Source organism: Pituophis catenifer, unplaced genomic scaffold (genome assembly GCF_029215685.1).
Source record: "Pituophis catenifer annectens isolate HBS135680 unplaced genomic scaffold, rPitCat1.0.hap2 SCAF_2, whole genome shotgun sequence".
NCBI lineage: Eukaryota > Metazoa > Chordata > Lepidosauria > Squamata > Colubridae > Pituophis > Pituophis catenifer.
The window spans coordinates 62,013,370-62,039,140 of record NW_027256882.1 but is presented as its reverse complement, the minus strand read 5'-3'; the positions used below and the strand labels follow the sequence as shown (position 1 = coordinate 62,039,140).

At 37.6% G+C, this 25,771-nt stretch overlaps 1 protein-coding gene across 1 annotated transcript in view; it reads right to left on the bottom strand.

Annotated features, from left to right (window-relative positions):
- ITPR1 (inositol 1,4,5-trisphosphate receptor type 1) overlaps positions 1 to 25,771 on the bottom strand; it is a 282,837-nt gene that overhangs the window by 112,819 nt on the left and 144,247 nt on the right. Inside the window, exons 19-33 of the mRNA XM_070933575.1 lie at positions 22,342 to 22,536; positions 20,760 to 21,011; positions 19,353 to 19,494; positions 17,872 to 18,055; positions 16,719 to 16,906; positions 15,140 to 15,275; positions 13,925 to 13,976; positions 12,309 to 12,477; positions 12,050 to 12,220; positions 9,426 to 9,491; positions 8,225 to 8,362; positions 6,572 to 6,697; positions 5,426 to 5,626; positions 4,030 to 4,281; positions 2,621 to 2,746 (exon numbers count right to left, since the gene is read on the bottom strand). Coding sequence (XP_070789676.1) covers positions 2,621 to 2,746; positions 4,030 to 4,281; positions 5,426 to 5,626; positions 6,572 to 6,697; positions 8,225 to 8,362; positions 9,426 to 9,491; positions 12,050 to 12,220; positions 12,309 to 12,477; positions 13,925 to 13,976; positions 15,140 to 15,275; positions 16,719 to 16,906; positions 17,872 to 18,055; positions 19,353 to 19,494; positions 20,760 to 21,011; positions 22,342 to 22,536 — 2,398 coding nt within the window. The remainder of the gene's footprint in view (positions 1 to 2,620; positions 2,747 to 4,029; positions 4,282 to 5,425; positions 5,627 to 6,571; positions 6,698 to 8,224; positions 8,363 to 9,425; positions 9,492 to 12,049; positions 12,221 to 12,308; positions 12,478 to 13,924; positions 13,977 to 15,139; positions 15,276 to 16,718; positions 16,907 to 17,871; positions 18,056 to 19,352; positions 19,495 to 20,759; positions 21,012 to 22,341; positions 22,537 to 25,771) is intronic.

Genomic DNA, 25,771 nt, shown 5'->3' with positions numbered 1-25,771 from the left:
CCTTATGGTCAATCCTTGCACCTATGACTGTCATAGCATCCCTGAAGTCATATGATCAAAATTTGGCGGCTTGGAAACCAGCATGTATTTACAATGGTTGCAGCATCTTGAAGGGTGTGTGTGTGTGTGTGTGTGTGTGTGTGTGTGTGTGTGTGTGTGATGTGATGTGATGTGATCAACCATCTGTCACTTTTCTAACCAACTTCCAACAAGCAAAGTCAATAGGGGAAACCAGATTCACTTAACAACCATATATATATATATATATATATATATATATAACTGTAGTGATTTGTTTAACAACCCTGCCTGCCCCCCACCCCAAAAAAAGGTTGGAAAATTGGACATAAGTCTTTTCATGTTAGCAATGGAAATTCTGGTTTTAATTGTGCTCATAAATTGGGAACTTCCTAGATGTGCATTTAAAACTTTTTATAAACACCAATAATGTTGCTACAATGTCCACTTCGGTTTTTGAGGCTTAGTGGAGAATAGGGAAAAAAACACACCAACTGTTAGACTGAAAGTTAGAAAATACAAATACTCCTTTGTTTTTGAAACTTCAGGGCCTTTTGGAGAAAGGAAAAAAAAAGTTTTGCACCTATGTTGGAAAAATCTACTACCAGTATTAAGTTTCTTATGTACCATATAGCAGAATTTATATAGCAAATAATTTTAAGTAGAGGTGTGCTAGTAGCAACATATCAACACTTTCCCCAAGTATTTGATGTATCATTCAAAATGAAAATAATAGGAAACATTTCATAATTCACTTTTTCCAAGAAGAAAACTTGATTTTATCCATGTCCTTACTGTTCGCTGGATAGAAACCCAACTTACAAATCACACTTATCAATGAATAAAGTGTAGTCACTAGGATTGTAGGGGGAAAAAAATCTGACAATTGTCAACCAAACATCACTTCATTGCCCTAACACGCACACACTCCAATAGCACTAGCATGCAGTGAGGATTGGGTCTGCTCAGTATCCTCAAAAGTAACTTTTGGAAAGAAAAATAAAAGGGTATGTGCCAGTGGTGGGATTCAAATTTTTTTACTACTGGTTCTGTGGGTGTGGCTTGGTGGGTGTGGCAGGGGAAGGATACTGTAAAATCTCCATTCCTTCCCAACTCCAGGGGAAGGTTACTGCAAAAATCCCCATTTCCTCCCGATCAGCTGGGACTCAGGAGGCTGAGAATAGATGGGGGCGGCGCCAGTCAGAGGTGGTATTTCCCGGTTCTCCGAACTACTCAAAATTTCTGCTACCGGTTCTCCAGAACTGGTCAGAACCTGCTGAATACCATCTCTGGTATGTGCGTACTTAGGGGAAGTATAGCAATGGAATGCCTTGTTTGAAGGAAACGGATGACAAGGATGACCGGATGACCGTTTCCTTCAAACAAAGCATTCAATTGCTATACTTCCCCTAAGTACGCACATACCAGAGGTGGTATTCAGCAGGTTCTGACCAGTTCTGGAGAACCGGTAGCAGAAATTTTGAGTAGTTCGGAGAACTGGTAAACCGGTAACCCCTCCTTTTTAAGAAAAAGGATAAAGTAAAGGGCTTGTTATGTTTGCCTTCAGAAGTAGTAGGTGCACCAAAATAGAGTTGCTTAAAAAGAAATTGGACAGCCACTTGTTTGAAATGGTATAGGGTCTCCTGCTTGAGTAGGGAGTAGGACTAGAAGACTTCCAAGGTCCCTTCCGACTCTATTATTTTGTTCTGTTCTGTTTTGTATCACTTTTCTCCCCAACATGAACAAAGGTAGCAGTATCTAAAAACAGGCATTACAGTAAAAACATTAAAAAAGGCTTCTAATATAATTTCTCAACACAGAAGAATGCCTATGCTTACCTTAGAACAGAAAACCAACAGCATGAAAAGTTAACTAGAAACTAGAAGCTTGGGGCAATTACAGAAGGATTAGAGGGCTGCAAATCTCCAAAATATGAAACCCACATAGAAATCTAAACAGACAGTATCACTATAATTACATGAGGGAATGCTATTAATTACTATTGTAAAATCTAATTGCCATATAACAGAGAATGTTTCACATAGAATAGAATAGAATAGAATTCTTTATTGCTCAAGTGTGATAGGACACACAAGGAATTTTTCTTCAGTGCATAAGCTCTCAGTGTACATAAAAGATATAAGTGATAATGAACCTGAAACAATGGATATAACTTTTCCGGCTCTTTCCAAATAGACATTTTATAAGTAGCATTCAGATGAAACTTATTTATTTATTTATTAGTCCAATTTATATGCCGCCCTTCTCCATAGACTCAGGGCAGCTTACAATGCATTATAGCAATAGCCTGCATACTTTTTTGTATATACCTGCTTATTAGGGCTTTCGCCCCCCCCCCCAAGCGGTGTTGTTCTATACAAAGTTGGCTTATTGCCCCCACAATCCGGATCCTCAATTTACCTACCTCAAAAGGATGGAAGGCTGAGTCAACCTTGAGCCTGGTGAGATTCGAACTTGCACTAATTGCAGGCAGCTGGCTGGTAAGTGCTAGCACTTAGCAGCACTTTAGTCCGCTGCACCACCGAGGCTCTTTTAAACTTGCATGATTTATGCTTTAATATTTCCAGTAACAAACACTTACCCTACAGATATCCACAAGAAAGTTTTCAAAGAGCTTCCACATATGATTACTCGTATAAATCTCTTTCATTTCAACTTCTGTGTCGACATAGCAGTGGTTTAGAAAATTAATATAGGCTATTTTCACCTGCAGATAATAAAGCAAATAATTTATATACCCTTCTAAAAATAGATTAAAACTGTCAGGTAAATCTGGACAATGATGAAAAAAAAATAACTCCAATCTCAGAGATAAAACTCTTCCTTGCCACATTCTTTTTTTTTATCTCTATAAAATATTCTCCCGCTTAGTTAATCTGTTAGTCATTATCAATCTTAGTTTAGTTGTTGCAAACCACAAACCAGTTCAACGTATCATTTTAGACCTTGATTGAAAAGATATGGCAGTTAGCCTTCACAATGCTTGAAAAATTTTTTTTTCACAAAAGGAAATGTGAGGCAGCTGGGAGACAGCAGAAATTTATTACTGAAAGCAGAAACAAAAGTATTTTTGCAGCAATTTCAAACAGGATTTGAATGCCAATCGTACAGTATTTCAGTCTAAAACAGATAACATCCAAAATTCCTTATAAAAACCATGGTATATTAGGTAGGTGACAGCTATTCCCTCTTCTTAAATATCAAGGAGAAATATTAGTCCTGCTACAACAATAACATTTTATGTACAACCTACATACATGCTAGCCTCTTTTTACAATCTTAGAGAGTTACCTGGAGCATTATACAATTCATGATAGTCTTAATGACGACAGAATCAAAAGAATTTAATTGAACATGGATTATATAGGTACAAAATTGTTATAAAAATAAAGTTTTATTTATAAAAATCAGAAGATTACCACCAATCATGTTTATTTTCTAAGGAGTTTGTTGGGCTCAGAATTATTTCTGTAAACGATAAAATACAAAAATACAACATTTTGTAGGTGGGACAGAGTTTCTCACTCGATTGAAGTGAATCAGGCTAAAAAGTGTGATAGTTACCAAGGAAATGCTTATAGACACATTCCTTCTAAGAAACAAAGGTCAAACTGAAGAAAATGTCATAAATACATACATACATACATAACATTAGTTTAGCTATCTGTAAAAATGGCAAACATCTTATCGGTGTTGTACTAGAAAAAAAAGTTACTAAAAGGGAATTAATTTCTAATAACAGCCTTTGATATTGTCTGCTCTTGTTTAAACTGTAATGAAAACCGTAATCTGTCCCTATTTGAATCCTTGACCTAAGGAGGGATGATACTTGTCCTTGGGGGAAAGCGGGGGAGAGGGCAATGAAGATTTCATTGCCACAAATTAAAGAAAGTATAAAAGCTTCCATCAAGTTCCTCATCCTGATTAAAACATAATCCCCGGCCGTTCACCTAAGCCTAACAAGCGGGAGCGAGCAAAACAGCATGTTACCTCAGGTATGCAATCCTCATGGGTTACAACTCTAACAATGTCGTCCAAAGGGAGAAGAGAGTTGCACTTGATTTCAGTGTAGACATTTTTGCCCTCGGTGCAAACAGCCAGCAATTCTACTAAGTGGATATGATACATGAGAGCACTATTTTCATCCATTCTGTCCCGTTCTGATCTCATCATTTGCACCAATGTCTGGAATGAGGCTCTGTCATTGTAGAACACAAGGACATCTTCCCCTGCATTGACCAACTACCAAGAGAAAAGAGTCATAATTCCATCCTACATGAAGAACAATTAATATAATGTTCAACAGGCTCCTAGCAAATCAGCAAGCTGCAATCACTATTATGTCTTCTACAATATTTATTTGACAGTCTGCACATTTTCAGCAATATTTTGACATCTTTGTTAAATTTATATTATGAATAAGGGTAGTCTGGGGAAGGTGTTCAAATATGGGATACCAGGACTGAGAAATAGCGCTTTATCTTGTTACAGAAAACTGGTATGGTGGCTTCAATTCTAACTAATTAATGCATATACTCTTTTGAGTTAATTCACAAAGCAAGTCGATGTACTTCTATTAGCAAAAAAAACAGAAGAGACATACTAATGTCTTCTGGCAAACATATTTACTAGAATGTAAATCCCACTGAAAAATGTGAGATTACATCTAAAATAAGATACTGACTTGCAGTCTTATAAGAAAGTGACATAGCTGTTGTTAGAAAGATATTTCTTTAAATACCATATTTTTAATTTTTTTCCTTAGAGAATAATCTACTTTAGCTGATCCTTGTTTTTTATAGCTGTGTTTCTTCACAAACAAAACAGATTTACAAAATTAACGTATTGTACATTTTTTTAATTTGCCAACCCTTTAAAATATTAGATCAAATAACTGTGATAACAGTTGATAAAAATTGTGACATTAAGGATGCACAAGGAAGACCACAAGGGGGCAGTGACACCTGGCCAAAGAGCGGCTGTGCAGGTTGGCCAAAAGGGCAGGGATGGGAGTGGGGTGATAAGCAGGTGGTGGGAATTAAAGAGGAGGCAGTCCCTTATCTCTCCTTGCCTTCCTTTACCAAGGCTTGGGTCTGGGAATGGCTTGCATCAGGGTAATCCTTGCCTAATGATCCCTGGGATTTGGATAACAACAGCAAGTGGGGACTGCTGTCATTAGAGGATGCAGTTGCGTGACATAGTGCTTTATGATTACATTGTTTAGTTTCAGTCCTGATTATTATTGTACCTTGTGGACTACCAGCATAGCTTTTAATACCAACTCCTGAGCATTGATATCTAATAACCAGCTAGTTTCTCATAGTTTGGAGCTTCTTAAGATCGATCTTAAATCTATAAATATGCAGTATGGATGCATCTTTCTCACCTCAGCCATGACCATATCTTGACATTTTTTAATGAACTTCCCTTCAGCCTTAACAATTGTCTGGAGGAATTTAATGTACTGGACATTCCTTCCATGTGTTTCGATGCAGTGCACAAAGTGTTGAACCACTCGCTCATTAATTTCACTGCAAAGCTGGAAATTATTCATGAAGATATGCTGCATTGTCACGGCTTCTAGAATCTATTAAAGAGCAAAACAACAGAAGATAACAATATGAACCATTCAACAAGAGGTACTGCATATTGGATTTAGAAATTCAGGAATCTTGTATTCCAAATATCCTGGCATCCTTTAATTTAATGAGACAGTTTCATCCATATCTTTCAGCTTCTTGGGATTATTTTCTTACAAACTGCAGATTACAACTCTACACCAAGCAAGACAATGGGGGGATCCATTGTCTCCAGTGGAGGAAGGCGAGACCAGGGGGACGGCCGTCCCTCTCAGACCACATGGAGGACCCCTTAAAGGTAGCGCAGGCTATCCAGAGCCCTAGTCAGTGGTCCCTTCAAGCTCCGTTTTTGCTGGCAGAGGGCTGCAGAGGGCTCCTATTTTTCCTGGTGGAGGTACCACGGGCCGGTCCTTCGCTGTTTCCAGAGCGTCTCCACGGGCCAGAGCTAAGCACTCTGCAGGCCGGATCTGGCCATGGGCTTTGAGTCCGACACCCCTGTTCTACAGAGTCTGCCAGTGACCCATTTGGGGGAAAAAAAGAAAAGATCAGAAAATGAGCTATTCCTGATTGGTGTGCTGTACCATTCATGGAAAAACACAAACCACAGGTTTCATAGGTACCTTGAACCGCATCACATTCCTTCTGCTTTATTTTTCATCACATAATTTTACTGCAGCACCCCGAACTACTGAATATGCTGCAATAGAAGATATGTAACTCGGCAAAATTGTGGGTGACTCTGTGTGCCAAGAAAGAACAGCTTGAAGAGAGTCTTAGGATTTTTTTGCCTGTTTTTGTATTTCTAAGGCATACAGGCTTTGGCATGACGCAGACATGGGGATTTCAATATTGGATTTGTAATCAGAAAACTCTCAGTGCAATTCAAAACTCAACAACCCAGGACAAGTATAAAACAGGTTTATGGAATAGATTTTAATTAAATTATTTCTTACCCCAGGGTTGAGAAACAGATTTATATGCTTGTGTAGCAAAGCCTGATTTTGTTGATTCCCAGCACAGAAGTTCTGTAGAAATTCATGGGCCAGTTTCATGATCTCCTGCATGCGTATATCTTCAGCCTACGATTATAACACACAAAAAATAAATCTCCCAAAGGATTAAGAATACAATAGCTTCAGGATGACCTAATCTAATAGCTTGATATTGGGATTAGGCAAATAGAATCCAAGCCTGTACATAATAATTATATTAAGTAAATTAAAGAAAACAGGGTAAGGTTCTGTGAGGTTTAAAGGATTAAGTTGCAAAGTGATGTAACATGTTAGCATCACCAGTCACTTACAAGGTTTCTAAATATTTCATAGCCAATTACAGAACAGTCTGTGCTCAGAAAACATTAGCACGGATCATTTTATTAATAGGAAGAATAGATGCAGCTTTTAAAACTATTGTAGCCAAGATTTCTCTTTTGAAGATCCTCATACCATCAACATACCATAGCAATCAACATACATACCGTATGCACACAATTTTTAGAACGTTCAAACATCTTGACTAAGAAATTCCTTACTCCCTTACATGAGTTGGATTTTTGGTCAACTCAAGGCATCATAAATACCTAATGCTCCCTCCTCTTGTATTCTCTATAACTCTAATCTTGTGAAGTGGGTTGGACTGAGAGAAAGCAACTGGCCCAATGAAGGGGAACTGGATCACCCCCATTTTCACTAGTTTTAAAGTCACAGCACCCAACTGTTCTGTATGTCTTCTTGCCATTCATCCTTTGTGATGCTTTCTTGTATTGAATGCTCCAAGACTATATACATTTACCTGTTATAAATTTGGAAGAAAATCAGCTACACAGATTACAATATTAATTTCTATGCATAACTGAAGGACCAAGTATTGCTTTTAACACTTCATGGAAATTTATATCTCCTTCTTAATAAAAACCAAATTATTCTGGGTTTTTTAAAATTCATCCTTGTAATAGAGAAAGCTTTGGCAGATATTTTTACATCCTCAAACCCTCACAGCCTCAACCTTAAACTGTCTACCGTGGATCTCACCCCATTCCTAAGAGGGGGCTTGCATAAGCGCACCAGCGTGCCTATCGTCCCTGTCATACTGTCCCCATTTATTTATAGTCATTTCCTTCATTCATGCCCATGTTCATATCCATACCTGCTATCTTGTACATATTTGATGAACTAATAAATAATAAATAAAATAATTCTGTCCAATGTTGCTTCAATAAGCAACAGAGCCATGGTGGCACAGTAGCTAGAATGCAGTATTGCAGGCTGATTCTGCCTACAGCCAGGAGTTTGATCCTGACCAGCTCAAGGATGACTCAGCCTTCCATCCTTCTGAGGTCAGTAAAACAAGGACCCAGAGGGGGCAATATACTGGCTCTGTAAACCTCTTAGAGAGGGCTGTAAAACACTTTGAAACAATATATCAGTCTAAGTGCTATTGCTAAGCATTAAATGAATAAACTATTTCCAAAGATATAGAGACTTAACACCAGCCGTTTCTTTGATGCAAAGACCACCTCTTTGATAAGAGGTGGTCTTTAGATGGAATTAAAAGTATGAAAATACTTTGTCAACAAAGTTAAAGTAAAAGATGCATGCAAACCTCACTTTCTCATAGGGGATTTGTAAGAGTTCCAGTACCACTGCATGAGCCCCCATGTTTCGGAGCAATCTCTGCTGCTGTTTCCTGCTTTTCCTGACCAAGATACTCTCCTGGACACATAGCTTGCTAAGGCGAAGCAAAATCTGCAAATAAATATTCCTTTAGAAACTGATTTTTCTCCCCAGACAAGGCAGAAGAAACCTCTTTCTTCAACAGAACAAAGAATGATACAAAACAAAGAGTTTGGTTTTAAGAGCAAAACAAGAAAATGAACTGTTTAAATGAGGCAGCAAATTTTGTCAGGATTGTGGCTACCACAACTAAAGAGCAATGTTGGACCCTCATTTTAGTTTTTATATTCAAGGAAAACAAGCTTCTGCCTCTTCATATTTCACTAACAAACATGCAGCAAACAATTCATCCAAATCACCGAATTTTCATGTGGATAAATCAATATTTCCAGGAGCTAACAATGTATCTGACATTGCTCTAAACAATATCAGGTCTACAGGATCCAATCTGGGTCGGTCACTAGGACCAGTGTTTTTGTCTTCCAAGCTTTTGGACATATATTGGAGCCCTTCCTCAAGGAACTTCTCTCTAGTGAAATGTATTCAGTCTACTTTTCATAAATTGGAGAAGCAGAATGATTGACAAAAATGCTTAATTTGTCAATCCAGTTTTTTTCTGTTTGAAATGAGGACAGGGAAGAGAGAGGCAAGAGAGACCATATACCTACATGTATTTTATAGGTAGAAATTATATAGCAAGTCTGCATTTCTATCCTGTCACAGCAGCTCCAAGCAAACATGGGAGTACATATTGGGATTAATTTAAAGCTATTTCCCCAATTGAAATGCAAATTAAGATATACATATCACACATATTATCAACACTTTATTTTGCCTAATTTATCACAACTTGAGCTTGTTAAAATCTAGTTATACCGAGTTATGATCTTTAAGATTGTTAACAAATATTTATCCCTGTTACTGAATATTTAGCCATTCCTTAGGAACCCAAACACTTTAACCACAGAGCTCCATGTATTCCAGCAACTGCCTTTTTATCTTTCCTAAATCAAAGAATATTTTACATTCAAACAAAAACAGAATTACCCTGTTACACATTTAAAATTCTTCAGCATATACATAAAAAAGAAAAGAGAACAGAAGAAATGCATATTTGGAAATGTAAGAATCTTACCTCTTTTACTACCCTATAATTATAGCTACTAGTGCTTTCCGGTTTAGACGATTTGCTGCGACCTTCCTAGGGGACAAACAAGATCAATACATTAAATTGCTTTTTAAAATCCTGGAGTTCATGAATATACACTTTGAGCATTTTTTTTCTTACCAGAACTCTCCAATGTTTACTATTGCAGCAGGTTTTGCCTAAACTGAGGCATTGAGAAAAGGCGGATGGAAGTTTTAACAAAATCTTAAATTTGTGTGAAGATTCTTTTCTTCATGTAAGATGGATTCCTATCCTATGATTATCTAATAATAGTTATTGAAGGCATATAGCACAATATTCTTTCCTTTCTACCAACCTTACAGTAATATTATAGCAATTTTTCAATTACCACTTAAGTTTTAGTACTGCGTGTTTAATGCTATTATTACAGACAAAAGATTGAGACATGCTGACATTGTACACATATACATCTAAGCCGATATTTTCTCACCATGCCACTAAACATTTTTCTTTCAGTTTACGTCACATAACCAAGGATGAATTTTCTGAATTAATTTGCATATGGATTTAAAGGAGGCAAGAATGTTAATATGACAGGAGACATTCCAATTTTAGAGTAAAAAAATAGTAACAAAGAAACACCAGTACTCTATTAACTCTATAACGTGAAGTTTTTCTAGTTTTTTTACTCTTTACATTTACATTTACATATTATTGGAAAGTTGACTGCTCATATTTGTGCCAAAATACTTTATTTTTTTAAACTAAAAATTTTTAAACTAAAAAATTAAAAGAACTTTGTATTTATGAGCTGTAGATTTTAATAAAAAAATAAATGGCATAATTTCTCAGCCTTACTTCATGGTATGTCTAAGTTAGACCATTTTAGCACTTGGTCAAGAAGCTGCGAGGTAGGGGTGTGTGTGTGTGTGTTTGTGTGGATTTGGTCTTTCCAAGAGTTGTTCAGCTACAGTTCTCAGCATTAAGATGTGCTTTGGTCACTTAACTTTGCCAAATGACAGTGTAATCGGAGAAAAGAACTTTTGAGCTTACGCATTAGGCCTAACACATAAGTACATAAGTAAAACTCCTAGACTATTAATATTATTGGGAAAGGTTTTAGAGGTTCTTAAAACTAGTTAAATGTTATGTACAACTTAAAAAAGAACTATTATAACTATTCTACACTATATATTGGAGTGAAGGTTTAGAATATGAGTGGCGCTCGGTTATGAAATATGGGCGAGCAAAGAACGAAGCACAGAGGGCAACAAGGACTCCACAGTTCAACCCTGAGCTACACGCCTTCTCTTCTATTGGTTGGAATATCAGTGGGATGAATTTTAAAAGATATTTAATCAGTATGGTGTGATTTTAAGATGTGGTTAAATCTACAAAATACTATATTTGTATCATCAGACATCCCAGGGTGATGAATAATAAGAATCTATTTCAAGTTCTGAATGCTGGAAGTACAATATTACTGTAGGTAGACCTCATTTTAGGATTGTTTCATGTTGCACATTTTGGTTTAATAATCATTAGGTTGTTAATAGCATGTCGGGAAGGGAAATAAGATTAAGACACAAGTATGAATCTTAATCATATTCATCAGATTTAGACTCTAGCAAACTGGGAAGAACTCTGGATTTACTATATATGGTTAGGATCATAAAACTAGTTCTTAGGAAGAGGAGAATGGGAAGATATTAAATGGGATAAGATTGAATGTAATACACAAAAAAATAATAGTACAGAATAATCAATTCTAGACTTTCCAGATCATATAATTATTATGTATGTGTGTATATTTTCAAAATATAGCACAAGTCAAGCATTACATCTCTGAATAGTTATGCCTCAGATTTAAATCCAAGATTATAAAAATGCCACTCCTATATAATACAAGTGAATGTAGGTTCCCTTCCTTTTCTACCATTATGTAGTTATACAGTTGTTTCAGCAATGAGAATCCAAGAAAAGAAAAGAGAGCAGGAGGTTATTCCCAGAATTCGAGTTACTGGTTGGAATAAAAAAATGTTCACAAGAACATTTGCAAAACAAGAGGAGAACTGGGGGACCTCTGGCTAAAACATGGGCTTAGTAATCAAACTTGATGGGACTGGAGGACAGAAATAGTTTGGCTCAGTATTTGAAAGATAATTTGTTTCAAGCCTTTGAAAAATTAACATTAATCTGTCAATACATTTTATGCAGCAAGAAGGAGAATGCTTATTTCATTAAAATAATAGTAAAAACATATTTTATCTATTTATTTGATTTTTGGAAAAATGACATTATACAGTACAAGAAGATCCATTCAACTACATCTAGATTATACAGAAACTAGGGCTCTCAAACATACAATACTGACTATATTATACTGATTCTTAATACCGTGTTTCCCTGAAAATAAGACCTTGTCTTATATTTTTTTGAACCCTGAAATAAGTGCTTGGCCTTATTGCCATGCGCTCAAAAGCCCGATTGAGCTTATTATCAGGGGATGTCTTTTTTGGGGGAAAACAGGGTATTTTTATAGTTATCAAAATTAGGTTGTGACTAATATTCCAAGTCAGGAGGGCGCATTGCAGCTCTTAAGCAGCATTGATAAAAGTTCTTCTTCTTACCTCCTTTTTCTTATGTTCATTTTCTCCTGTTGTTACATCTGCAGCTTCATCAGGCCCCTGACCTTTATATACCCAGAGTTCTGATTTTTCAACAATGGACCTCAGCTGATCCAAATCTTGCTTTATCTGCTTGTAATTGTCAACATCTTGGCTGGTAACAAGCAGTTGAACCTTACATGAATTGAAATTGGTTAGTTGCAATATGCACCTGCTCTACATATTTCAAAGCAAACAGAGAACATCACACAACTGCATTTACCTGTTTAAAAGCCTGGAGAACTTCTTGCCTCTGACTAAAGTGTCTGAAGAGTAGCTGAAGCGCCCCAGATACTAGTGGAGGATAGTCATGCATTGTTAAATGGAGCAAAACTCTCAGGAAAGTTCTGCCGCCATGATCATCCAAATCTAGTGGTGTATTCTCTTCACTGAAAACACAAAATATAGCAACATTAAAACGAAAGTAAGAACTCTTACTTTTTAAGTAAGCTTAAGGACAACCCAGTTTCCCTGACTCTACTTCATCTGGAGAAAAAGAGCACTATAAATTAAAACTGGATATAAAGTCAGGTATTTAATCACAAGTGGAAAATGGATGACAGCTTCTTCATTAGCAACTTTCTCCCTTCATACTTCTCTCAACTCCAAGCATCTGCATTTTGTCCTTGAAAATTAGTAACTTCTTTCTCTCAGTTTGACTGCAAAACTTTTCAGGTGAGCTCTATCCAGCTTGTCTTCATAATGTTGGAATATTCAACATTCATATTTTATCATAATAAAGGTATTTTGTCCCCACTCATCATTGCATTCTGTAGTGTAGAATATCACCCAACATTGCAGCATACAATAAAAGATGCTCCTAAACTACAGCATCCTCTTGTTCAGTCTGCTTGCTTTATTTTTTTTTTTTTATTGCTGAAGCATATATAACCTCCACTACTTAGGTATAAAAACTCCCTATGTGTATTCTTCTAGCAAACAAAAGAACAAGATAAGAGAACTGAAGAAAACAGACTAAACCCTACAACTGGCCTCATTTAAATGTGGGTAAACAGAAACAACTAAAGGAAAGATCTAAGCATTATACTGCATGGCCAATCTTATTTGTTTGTTTGTTAAATGTTTATATCCACCTATACTCGATTCTGTAACTCTGGGGGGCTGACAAAATTAAAAAGAAAAAAAAGCAATATAAAGACAACCAAACAAAAAAAGCCCATTAAAAGCAATAAAACAATTGAAACATAACTGAATTTTGATCACATGATCATGGAAATGCTGCAAAGATCATAACTGTGAAAAACAATCATAAATCACATTTTAAGTGTCATTATAACTTTGAACGGTCACTAAATGAACTGTTGTAAGTCAAGGACTACCTGTACATATATACCTACACATGCATACTTCTAGAATATGTTTTAACAAAGTAATTATAAAATGATTAATTATGTTTCTAGCTGGTTTGTCTGCTGTTTATGCTTCAATATTTACTGTACATACTTCTAAAACTCGTGTTTGTAACTTTCAATTGTGTTTTCAAAGGAAGGTAATGCTGGAGGCTTGTATGTAACTAAGTGGGTTCTCAAATAGTTGGCACAAGCAATTTAAATGTTCACAAACGTTTTGGCCAGGTAGATACATCTGTACTTTTGATAACTTATTTATATTCCATTCTTGGGAAACGGTTGCCAAGATGGTATGCTCAATCACAAAAGTGTCCTAGAGGGCACCAAAAGAGATACCCATGGACACACCAGTAATGTACTGTGAACCCCCAGAATTTATCCTCTAAAACTATGAACATCAGGTTTCCAGAATCTATTTTATATATAGTTGAGAACAAAAGAATACAAATTGCCATAGTTTACTTTCCTGCCTCCAAATATCCCTTCTGCTTGTTCTTCAATATTTTCAAAGTCAAGAGCACCTGTAAAGGAAAACAAATAATATGGTCTATGCTGAGTTCAGAACAATAAAACAATAATTCAAATCAAGCCACCACTTTTCCCCCCCTTTCTCTGGAATAAAATAACTGAATTGTAAGAACTACACCTAACAAGCAAGGCAGTTTTCTCTGCTTCAAAACTGAAAAAGCATTATATAAATTAAGCCAATGAGGGAATGTAAACAGTTTGCACAGATATTGCTTAATTGAACAGTTTATACTAAGACAGGGAGGTGGTAGCAGATGATGTTCTATTTTTTAAAAGAGTATTTTAAAACATACTCTTGTCATTTTCCCAGTTCAGCAGAAGATGAATAAGTAATTTGTACATTACCCATCTGTGCTTTTTTTCCCTAATACCATTCATTCATGAATTCATATGTGAAAAGATACTAGGTTTATGAATATATACAGAATATACAAACAGTAGATGTATCAGTAACTCAAAGATCTCACCTTTCATTCAAGTGTATAAGTCAAAATATACTGGTTACAACATTGAGACACCTTCCCTAATCTGGCTTCTTCCAGAAGTATGGGACTGCAACTCTCAATGCCAGTACAAAGATACAAGAAATCTTAATTTAACCCACGCTTACATCTTTTGCAACATACAATATGTTAGCAAATTGCTGTAACTTCTACTTTGCTTAGAAAGTGGAATGTTGCTTTATTTTATTCTGAGCTGCTCTAGTTACTAATTGCCATAACAAATAACCTACAATAAATAGTATAACCTATTTATATTGACTAAAATCAATATTACAGAACATTTTTAGCATGTTAGATTGGAAAAGAATGTGCTAATCTTGTGCAAGACAAAATAAAAATATTCCTGCCTGTCATAAAAAAAAGTCATGGGAAAAAAGTTGAAACTGCCAAAATGTATTTCAAATGTTAATGCAAAACATCAATATGAAAATGGCTCTATTAAAGCTTTTGTGACACAAAATGCACCACCAATAGTCTTAAAACCATCTCATAAATCTTAAAAATAATGGGACAATACTTTCTGTACTGCCTCTTTTAATGAGTAAGGGGATCTCATTGGAAGGGATCCATCATCAGCAATAGAGAAAACAGCAGCTGCCAAACTGAAAAATGTTTGCTCGTACTCTGTAATACACAATATTCAAATTACTGACCTGCTACATGTGGCATTTCTTGATTATTGCCCCCTGAAGGTGAATCAGATGTCTGTGCGTTGCTTTCATCAAATTCTCGTTTAAATATACACAGAAGGCATGAGATTCGGTAATCCAATCTCACATTCAAAATGAACTGGTGGTTCCAATATTTGAACAAAAATGAAAACAATATTAATAATACAATTTTATCCAGGTTGTATTCCAAGAGACAAATGACCTTAAACATTTGATGGATCTTAGGTTTGACACATTTAAAGTATCCGTGAACCTTAGCCAGAAATGCATGATATAAACAGAAACAACAAATAAATTTTTGAACTATATTAAGTAACTGGGGTTATTTTCTATACTTAAAGTCAACTGAAATATGAAGAAATTTAATTTGAATCAAGTGATTTGAGGGGGAACAGCAGAAGCAAAGCTTCATGCAGTTCTGAGACCTCTAAAGATAATCAAAAAAACTGTAAATCTGAATGCTGCCTTCTTTTTTAAGGTTGAGAATGAGTAGTAGGAGCAGAGTTGACATTGCTAGGGGGCAGAGTTAAATTCACCATCAGCTTAGAGTTGTTGCATTCCCACAAGGGCTCAAAGTCCAATGCCTCCTGAATTTTGTTGAGCCATATCTGGCACCACTTTAATGTTGAACTTTAGTTGATGAGATTCTTGTACATAGGCTTGAATAAATCTTCTATGCTACAACCTAACTAGTGTCCTAATTCTTCACGCCTGACTGAAGCTTACATCAGATTTATATTAGCATTAGAATTGAAATAAACACTGTTTATTCTAGGTAAAGTCTGGAAAAACAGTTCTATTGGTAATCAGTCTTAAAATGTTCATTGTACAGTATTGTAAAAAAAAAAGAATTGCATTGTCTAAAACTGTTGAATAGCACTATATTCTATTAAACATATTTTGACCATACATATAAGTACAATTTCGACTGGATGCATTTAAGCCACCCAGAATCACTTCAACAGTGAGATGGATGACATATAAATGTAATAAAAGTAGTAAATAAATAAATTCTTACATTATCATCAGTGTTGGATATAAATGATTCCAAATTTACAGATGATCAATATTTGTAAGAAACAAAAAAAAAGAGGTACAAATCTTTTTAACAAATGAAGACGCTTTCTAGCTAGAGATATCAGAAAATAAATCTGTATGTCCAATCACTTCTGTATAGACATTTCTCCATAGTCAAGAATACTCCAAGCTTTATCATTCAATCATTTTTAAGCCACCATCTCCGCTATAAGGTGATTCTGGGAGGTTTACAGCTTTATAGCAGGCATGAAAATCCTCAGCGCCAGTTCCTGCTTCCAATTCTATTAAATTGCTCTGCTCCTCATCTTTTCAATAATATTTTCCTTCTACTTATTCAATGATTTACTGCAAAAAATTGCAATCAACAATTACCTTATGGTTAATATAGTTGAGAAAAAACCATTTGATTACTTTCAATTCTAACTGAATAAATTAGAATAAATTTCTGTGGAATAAAAATCAAACCATATAAGAATAAATTGACATCAACAAAAATGTCCATGCCGTGTCATGTGAAGTTTACCTGGAGGATTTCAATTATTTTCAGTTTGGTATCCATTACCAGGATGTCCTCTTTCTCAGGTTCAACTTGTTTCACGTTGCCTTCCGGGACAGCAGCCAAGGGCGTCATAGGCAAGAACCCACCACCTCTGAGTACCACTTGGGTCATGAGCTCTCCAACACCATGGATCGATCTCATCACATTGCTCCCTTCAGAAACAGATAAATACCCCCGACAAATATTTTAAATTTGCATTTATTTATTTATACGCCACATTTATTATTTTTATAAATAACTCAAGGTGGTAAACATACCTAATAATCCTTCTCCTCCTATTTTCCTCACAACAACAACAACAACAGTACCCTGTGTGGTGAGGTGAGGTGAGGTGGGCTAAGAGGAATTGACTGGCTTAAAATCACCCAGCCAGCTTTCATATCTAAAGTGGGACTAGAACTCATAGTCTCCTGCTTTCTAGCCTAGTACCTTAAACACTAGTCCAGTGATGGCTAACCTTTTTGCTGTTGTGTGCCAAAAGTGGCGGGAGCGCAGGGTGGTCGCGTGTCCATGTGCCCACACCCATAATTCAATGCCTTCCCGCCCCCCACGCATGCGTGCACACCCCCTGCCGCTCCCCCCGCTTTTGGCACACAATGGCAAAAAGGTTACTAGAGGGCCCAGTAGGCCCATTTTTCACCCTCCCCAGGCTCCAGAGGCTTTCTTGGAACCTGGAGAGAGTGAAAATGGCCTGTTCTAATTGCTTGCTATATACTAGAAATGAATGGCTGTCTGTGACAACAGGCCACTCCCAAACCCCTCCTATTTATTTCCCAGCCAGGGAGGGGCTGGTTATATCTGCGTCTGCCTCTCCCTGAGAGCCGGCTTACTGCTTTCCTTTGCTCTCCTCTCTTTTCCTCTCTATGCATACACACATCTGGGATGGGCCCCATCTGTTCCTCCCCCTCACTCAGCTCAGGTCCTGAAAACAGCTGCCTCTCCACCTGGGGGAGGACAGAAGGCCCCGGCTCTGCCTCTGCTGCTGTTTCCTTATAAGAGCCTTCCAAAGGCTCTGAAACTGGCCCAGGTTCTCCCTCAACCTCTTCCTTATCTGTGTCTGAAGCTATCTCTGCTGGTAGCCAACAGGCCACAACAGATGGGTGAAATGTCTCTCAACATCTCCTCCACTTTTCCTTGCCATTCTTACCTTTACTTTCTTCCCCTTTTGTAGCCTTTGTAATAGGGAAAATAGTTGCCACATGAACACAGTCCAGAATAGCCAGGAGAATTTTTGTTAGTCTTAGAAGATCACAAAAATTATAGAAACCAAAATATATCAGATTTCGGGCTAAATTCACAACCTGTTTTTAAAAGAAGGAAAGATAAAAGAAAGAACTGGATTTTTTCTTTTACAAGCTCAATATTCTTTTTGAAATTCATAAAATTGTCTAAGATACGAAAGTCAGCCCTGAAAGTTCTCTCCTGCCTGCTCCTGTTAATTTTTAACATTCCTTGCCTCGTTGAAATTTTATATGCTATTTTTATGCTTTTAATATTTTATTACACACCACCCAGAATCTCTCTGTGAGGGAGATGGGCAGTTCTTAAATCTGACAAATAAATAAATGTAGAAATAATATTTGTATGCAAAATGGTAAGTTTCTAAATATCCTTATTCTAAAATACATACTAGTGCTATAGTACTGATTAATCAGTGGCTATATTTTTTTTTCAGATTTTATATTTTTCATTTTTCAGAGCTGATTTTTATATTCCAGATAATTTAGGTTCTCTGACGTCGAGAGGGTTGTTTATTTTCTGTTACTATTTACATAATAAATAGAATACAACACAAAGAATAGCAAAAGAACAATTTCGTTTTAACATATCATTACATCTGTCAGCCATTTAATTATTATTATTTTTTTCATGTTGATTATATGTTAGGGATTTTTAATGACAAAAACACTTTCTAGTGAATAAAAACTTCTATTGATGATTTTGCTGGAATCTCCAGCAGTTATAGCAGATGACAAATTTTCTAGGTCTTTTACATGAGGCAGATGGGAGCAAAAAAAGATTGTCATTTCTGCGGCAGCTTCACATATTTGCCGAAAATTCTTTCCGGAGAGGCCATTCAGCCATTATGGTTTTTCAGTGCCACATGAAAACCTCCTTGTTCTCTCAGGTATTTTAAGATACTGCTATTAGCATACTGAGATGTGTGCCCTACTGTATTTTACTGCTGTTTTTATTGCATAGTTATTGCTGTAATTTGCTAGCAAACTTCCTATTCAAGGCAACCTACTGGTTGGAAAGGTATAAAACTAAGCAAATAGAATAAGTTGCTGGAAAATATTTGAAGCTGCCTTTAACTATTGATACTATCTTTTCAGCTGGTGCAGGATTTACTAGAGAAATCTTTCTCTTCTCTTGTCCCTTATCCTTTTAACTAATTTTGGAATCTGGGTTTTTAATTTTTGTTTGTTTGTTTGTTTGTATGCTGGGCAGGTGCTATGAAACTTATTTATGAATAAATCAACTGGCAGACTTGAGAAAATATATAAATATGTGTGCATGATCTGACCATTGAATCACTTATAGTTAGCATGACCAACATTTGGTCTTGCAGCTCAGTTTGATGCATAAAACATTTACCTCGAAGGTGAGTTTATTTTTTTCTTTATCAGAAAATGGGAATCTTTGGCAAACAACATCTCTTAAATATTCCTCCACAAACTCCATAGTTTGTGCAAACCTCTCCTTGATTTCGTCTTTGGAAGTTCCACTGCTGTCATAGCTAAACAACAATCCAAAAACAAGAAAACAAAAAGTGTCAATTTTTAAAGCGTCCTGCCTCCTTTTTCTCTTTGAAAAAAATTATCTACAAGAAATTTATTACTTGATTTAGATTAACACTAAACACTTTATGAAAATATAGGTAGTCCTCGACTTACAACAGTTCATTTATTGACCATTCAAAGTTACAAGGCATTGAAAAAAGTTACTTATAACCATTTTTCACACTTACGACCATTGCAGCATTCCCATGGTCATGTGATCAAAATTCAGATGCTAAGCACCTGATTCATATTTATGATGGTTGCAGTGTCCCGGGGTCATGTGATCCCCTTTTGCAACCTTCTGACAAGCAAAGTCAATGGGGAAGATAGATTCACTTAACAACTGTGTTGCTAACACCTGCAATGATTCACTTAACAGCTATGGCAAGAGAGGTTGTAAAATGGGGCAAAACTCACTTAGCAAATGTCTTACCTAGCAACATAAATTTTGGGCTCAACCATAATTTTATAATTTGTACAATTGTAGGTTCTCACAAAAAAATGTAGGTTTTTTGTGTTCATTACATTATGCAAACACAGCCTTGGAGTCCAAAACATTTACAGAATATTTTGTACTGGAAATATTCTGGAATATCCAGTGATACTGGAAATTCTTACCAGAAGGAATATAGTAGGCACTTTTTTCAACTAACCAATTTTATTAGAAGGCATCAAAATTTGGGAGCTGGAAAAGATGGTATTAGACTCTTTCTGATTTGGGGTGGTTTTTTTTTTTTTTTTTTTGTAACAGGCTAACACAACAATTCTCCTACAAGAGAATTCTTTAAGAGTAAGAGGACTCTCAAGGATTTAAAGTCACCATGCTTCATTTAGAGCAGGGGTGTTGAACTCAAGGCCCACGAGCCGGATTTGGTCTGCAGGGTGCTTAGATCTGGCTCGCGGGGCCGCCCTGGAAACATCAAAGGACCGGCTCGCAGTATCTCTGCCAGTGAAAACGGAGCTCTGGAGGCCGGATGCGGCCCTTCTGAGCTCCGTTTTGGCTGGCAGAGGGTTGCAGGAGGCCATCGCAGCCAGAAACGGAGTTCAGGAGCCTGTTTTCATTGGCAGAGCGCTCAGGCCCCTGACACAAGTGATGTTGAACTGGCCATTCCCACCCTGGGCACCCCCACCCCCCGAGATCAAACACAACCCTGATGTGGCCCACAATGAAATTGAGTTTGATATCCCTGATTTAGAGAATTATTTGGTCACAAATACTCACTCATCAATTGCTATTTCAGATGGTATCTCTGACCATAGTCGAGCATATTTCACTGGCGTCACTTGTTCTTGCGGATCTCGGTCAACATGCATGTGCAACATCAGTCGACAAAATGAAGCTCTCAAGTCATAAGGCAAATTCTCATCCGACATGCAGCGAAGAATAAGGTCTACATCCAACTGCCCAGATATTTCATTTATAGCTAAGTACTGGCGATCAAGGCACATCCGAGCAAAAAGATTCAGCTGGTACCTTGTAAAGCAGAAGAAAAATTAGGAAAGCATCATTTTACCGGAGAGACTGAAAAATCGTCATCATCACCGTGACAGTTCACATTAAAGAAATTATAATCAAATTAATGAAAGATAAAAAATGCCAAGCAGAACAGATTAGTTGTAATGAAGCAAGAGGTCTCACTCTCCATTGCCAAAGGTTTGGGGTACAATTATAGCAGAGTGGGGGACATCTGGATCTTGGGGGGGAATGAAACCTCATTCTAGAGGACAGGCACTGCTACAGAGAAGGTACACTTAACACATGATAAAATACATATTCTGATGAGAAGAGTGGGAAATACATTTTATGTATAAATTAATCAGATTTTAAAAATAGAGGATAAATTACACTGTAAATTTAGTTAACACATATTCATGCTTCAAGACCTCATTCCCTATTTAATTAAACTTGGAATTCTACCATGAAATTGGAAACTGGAACAGCTGACATTGTGTATATGTGTAAACTGGATCATGTACAATATATATATTGTTAGTGTCCAACATCCAGTTCCAAAATGGTAGACATTCCATGCTTACAGGACATGGAAATCATCAAATTTAAAAGTGAAGCATTCAAATGAGGCTAAAATGATGGCAAGTTCTCACTAAATTATTACATTATACAAATACAGCCTTGAGAATCCGAACTACTTACAGAATGTTTTGAATAACACTATCACATAGCCAAATATTTTTTAAAAATATATCAGATTGACTAATGCTATTTACCTCTAAAAAAACAGCCTATAAAGAACAAAATAATAGATCTATATTCTAGAAAATAAAGGATTTTCACAGTGACAGCTGATTTTCTTAATCCTTTTGACTATTTGTAATTCAGAAGCAGTTGTATGAAACCACACTCAGTACATGGTCACTGCATGAAGCAGAATGAATCTATGAATCTGTTGTCAGAGCTCTATGAAATTGTTATCAGACCAAGTTCATTCCTATATCCAAATATCTATGGAGATTCACAGTCATCCAGGTCATGGTTGTCCCAAAAGTGCTTTTTCAAGTGGCAACTGGACCTTCTTCAGCTCAGAGCTGAAGAAGCTTCTTGGATAAGAAGCGAAACGTCTTTAAAAAAAAATCAGAAAGTCCAGTGGCTCTTAAAAAAGCACCTTTAGTATTATATCCAAATAATTCCAAATTGAAAATGTTTTGATAGCTACCATTTAAAATTAATTATAAATATTAGTGTTCAAGTCGTAAGAATAGGCCATTTAATAAAATTACAAACAGCTCTAGTGTACACATTTCAGGTTATGCTGCCAAAGCCAAGGATTACTTGTCATGTTAACCTGTAGTAGCTTAGGACATCTCGGTCTTCCTTCTGTCCTTCTTTGGCATCTTGTGCCAGCTCTCTGATACTCTTACTGCGGACCTCTTTGCTGCTGTCTCGCCAGAATAACCAGACTTCTTCTTCGTCCTCACCAACCTCCAGTGAGTTCTCTCCAGATGATAACTCCTCAAACTCAAAACGAGACAGGACCAGTCTGAAGAATTGTACAAAAATGAAGAACAGTTAATATAAGTTATATAACTTATATATATACATACACACACACACACACACACACACACACACACACACACACACACACACACACACATATATATATATATATATATATATATATATATGTTTTCTCAGGTTTTCGCGGGTGTTTGTATGTAGGTCTTTGGTTATTCGGGTCTTCTCCCACGTAAAATTGGAAGTGTCTTGGCGACGTTTCGACGAAGTCTCATTCGTCATCTTCAGGCTGGTGTTCTCGGCTTCGTGCTTCCAGGAGCAATGTGGGATCGCAGCTGTCTCTTCCTTTTAACTGCTAGTGGAGGTGTGAGCTGATTGGGTGGGAACTTGGCTGTGTTCTGATTGGGTGGAGGTGTGTTCTGATTGGTTAGGGGCTTGGCTGTGCTCTGATTGGCTGGGGTTGTGTTCTGTTTGGGTGGGGGCTTGGTTGTGCTCAGCTTAGTCTGAGTTGCAGGGGGATTTGAGCTGGTGAGCTGCGTTGTTGTTGTTTGGCTTCGTGTTTGTGGCCGTGCGAGCTCTTCATGGTGGGTGTCAGTCTGCTTCATGTATGGATTGGAGGGGTTTAAAGTGGCTAATGATGCAGCTGCGGTCTGGCTTCTGGTCCTTGGTCGTGGCTCATTATCAGTGTGGGTTTGAGTCTGCTTTCTGCGTGGATGTGTGGTGGTGACATCAGGTGTGGCACTCGTGAGTGTGGGTCTGGTGTCATTCGTCGTGTTAGGGACTCGTTTGTCAATAAGGGCGGGTTTCCAAATGGCTGGTAGGCGGGAGGTATCGTCTCGTTTGTTCATGCTGTGTGGGCGTTTTTCTATCTCAATGGCTTCTCTGATTATTCTGTTGTTAAAGTGTTCAGTTTTGGCGATAGTTCTGGTCTTTTTAAAGTCAATATCATGTCCTGTGGCTTTAAGGTGTTGGACCAGGGAAGAAGTTGGTTCCTCTTTTCTGATTGAGTTCTTGTGTTCTTCTATGCGTGCACTTATTCGTCTGTTGGTTTGTCCGATGTATGTGGTGGGGCAGGCGGTGCATGGGATTTCATATACTCCTTGATTTTCTAACTCAATTTTGTCTTTGGGGTTCCTTAGGATGGTGGATATTTTTCGGTTTGTGCAGAATGCTGTCTTGATGTTATGTTTGTGGAGGATTTTGCTTATTCTGTCTGTGGTGCCTTTTATGTATGGGAGGAGGGCTTTGCCGTTTTCTTGTTCTCTGTCTTGGATTTTAGTGGGGGTTTCTTTTTGGATTAGGTTAGTGATCTTATTTCTTTGGAATCCATTGGATGTGAGTACGTTAGTGAGGGTGTGTAGTTCGGTTTTTAGGTGTTGTTCGTCAGCTAAGCGTTTTGTTCTGGAAATGAGTGTCTTGGCTACAGAGTTGATCTGGGCAGGGTGGTGGTGTGAGAGTGCGTGCAGATAGCGGTTTGTGTGTGTTTTCTTCTGGTATATAGTGTGTCCTAGGGAGCCATTGGATTTTCTGTAGACTAAGACATCCAGGAAGGGAAGTTGGTTGTTCACTTCTGTTTCCATGGTGAACTGTATTTTGGGGTGTAGGCTGTTGAGGTGTGTGAGGAAGTTGTCCAGTTTTTCTTTCCCATGTGGCCAGATTATGAAGGTGTCGTCCACATATCTGAGCCAGAGTTTGGGTTTGTGATCGGATTTTTCTAGAGCTTGGGTTTCAAAGTATTCCATATAGAGGTTGGCAATGACAGGTGAGAGGGGTGATCCCATGGGTGCTCCTTCTGTTTGTTTGTATTTCTGTCCATTATAGATGAAGTATGTGTTGGATAGGCAGTGGTTGGTCAGATCTAAGATGTGCTTGGGGGGGTTATATTTGTTTTGGATAATTGTCAAGGCTTCTTTGATTGGTACTTGGGTGAAGAGGGATATGACATCAAAGCTCACGAGTAGGTCACTGGGCTGTAAGTTTTGTTGCTTTATGATGTCTATGAACTGGAAAGAGTTTTTTACGTATGAGGTGATGGATTCTGCATAGGGCTGTAGTTGTTTGGCGAGAAATTTGGCTAGGTTTTGTAGAGGTGAGCCTATGGAGCTGACTATGGGTCTAAGTGGGGTTCCTTCTTTGTGTATCTTGGGGAGACCATAAAGCTTAGGGCATCTGGATGATTTCTCTCTGGGTATGATTCTTTGCTGAATCTCTTCGCTGATGGGGGAGGCTTTTATTTTGGATCTGGTGGTTTTTTCCAGGTAGGTGGTGGGGTCTGTGTTTAGGGGTTTGTATATGGAGTCTTGGAGTAGGTTGGTTAATTTGGTTTGGTAGTCAGATGTGTTCATAACCACCGTGGCATTGCCCTTGTCTGCTGGTAGGATTATTATGCTGGTGTCTTCTTTCAGGTTAAGTAGTGCTGTCTGTTCCTCTTTGGGTAAGTTACTTTTGGGTGGCTTGCTGGTGCAGAGGATATTGGTGATTTCGAGTCTGATTCTGTTTGCATCGTCGGGGTTGATTTTGGTCAGGCTGGTTTCAACTCCGCATATAATGGTTTCAGTGGGGATGCTTTTGGGAGTGACTGCAAAGTTGAATCCTTTGGAAAGGACATTGGTTTCGGCTTTGGTGAGGATCCTATCTGAGATGTTATGCACTGTTTGTTTCATGTGTGGCTGTGAGTGTGGAGGGGATTGTTTCTGGCATTCTTGTAGTCTTCGGAGTTTGTTGGTGTGTGTGTCTGTCTTGAGGGTGGTCTGTGTTTCGGCTCTCCAGACGGCAAGTTGTTTGGATTTGTCCCAAAGTGCGGGGTGGATCTTGTTGCTGAGTTTGAGGTGAAGTGTGAGGAGATCTTTGTTGATTCGGTCTAGGAGGAATCTTTTTCTGTGGAGTTCATTTCTGATTAGGGCTAGTTCTGTTCTTTTCAGAATGCGTTTGGTGGCTGCAGAGTTGAAGTGGAATTTCAGTTGGAAGCCTGTGGGGATTAAATTTTGATCTCGGCAGTTGCGTAGGAATGCAAGGTCACATAAAATGGAAGCTCTTTGGACTTCGAGTTTTTCATAGGTCCTGGTCAGATGGTGGATTTCCTCCCCGTAGAGGTGGGATATTTGTTTTCTCAGGTTTTCGCGGGTGTTTGTATGTAGGTCTTTGGTTATTCGGGTCTTCTCCCACGTAAAATTGGAAGTGTCTTGGCGACGTTTCGACGAAGTCTCATTCGTCATCTTCAGGCTGGTGTTCTCGGCTTCGTGCTTCCAGGAGCAATG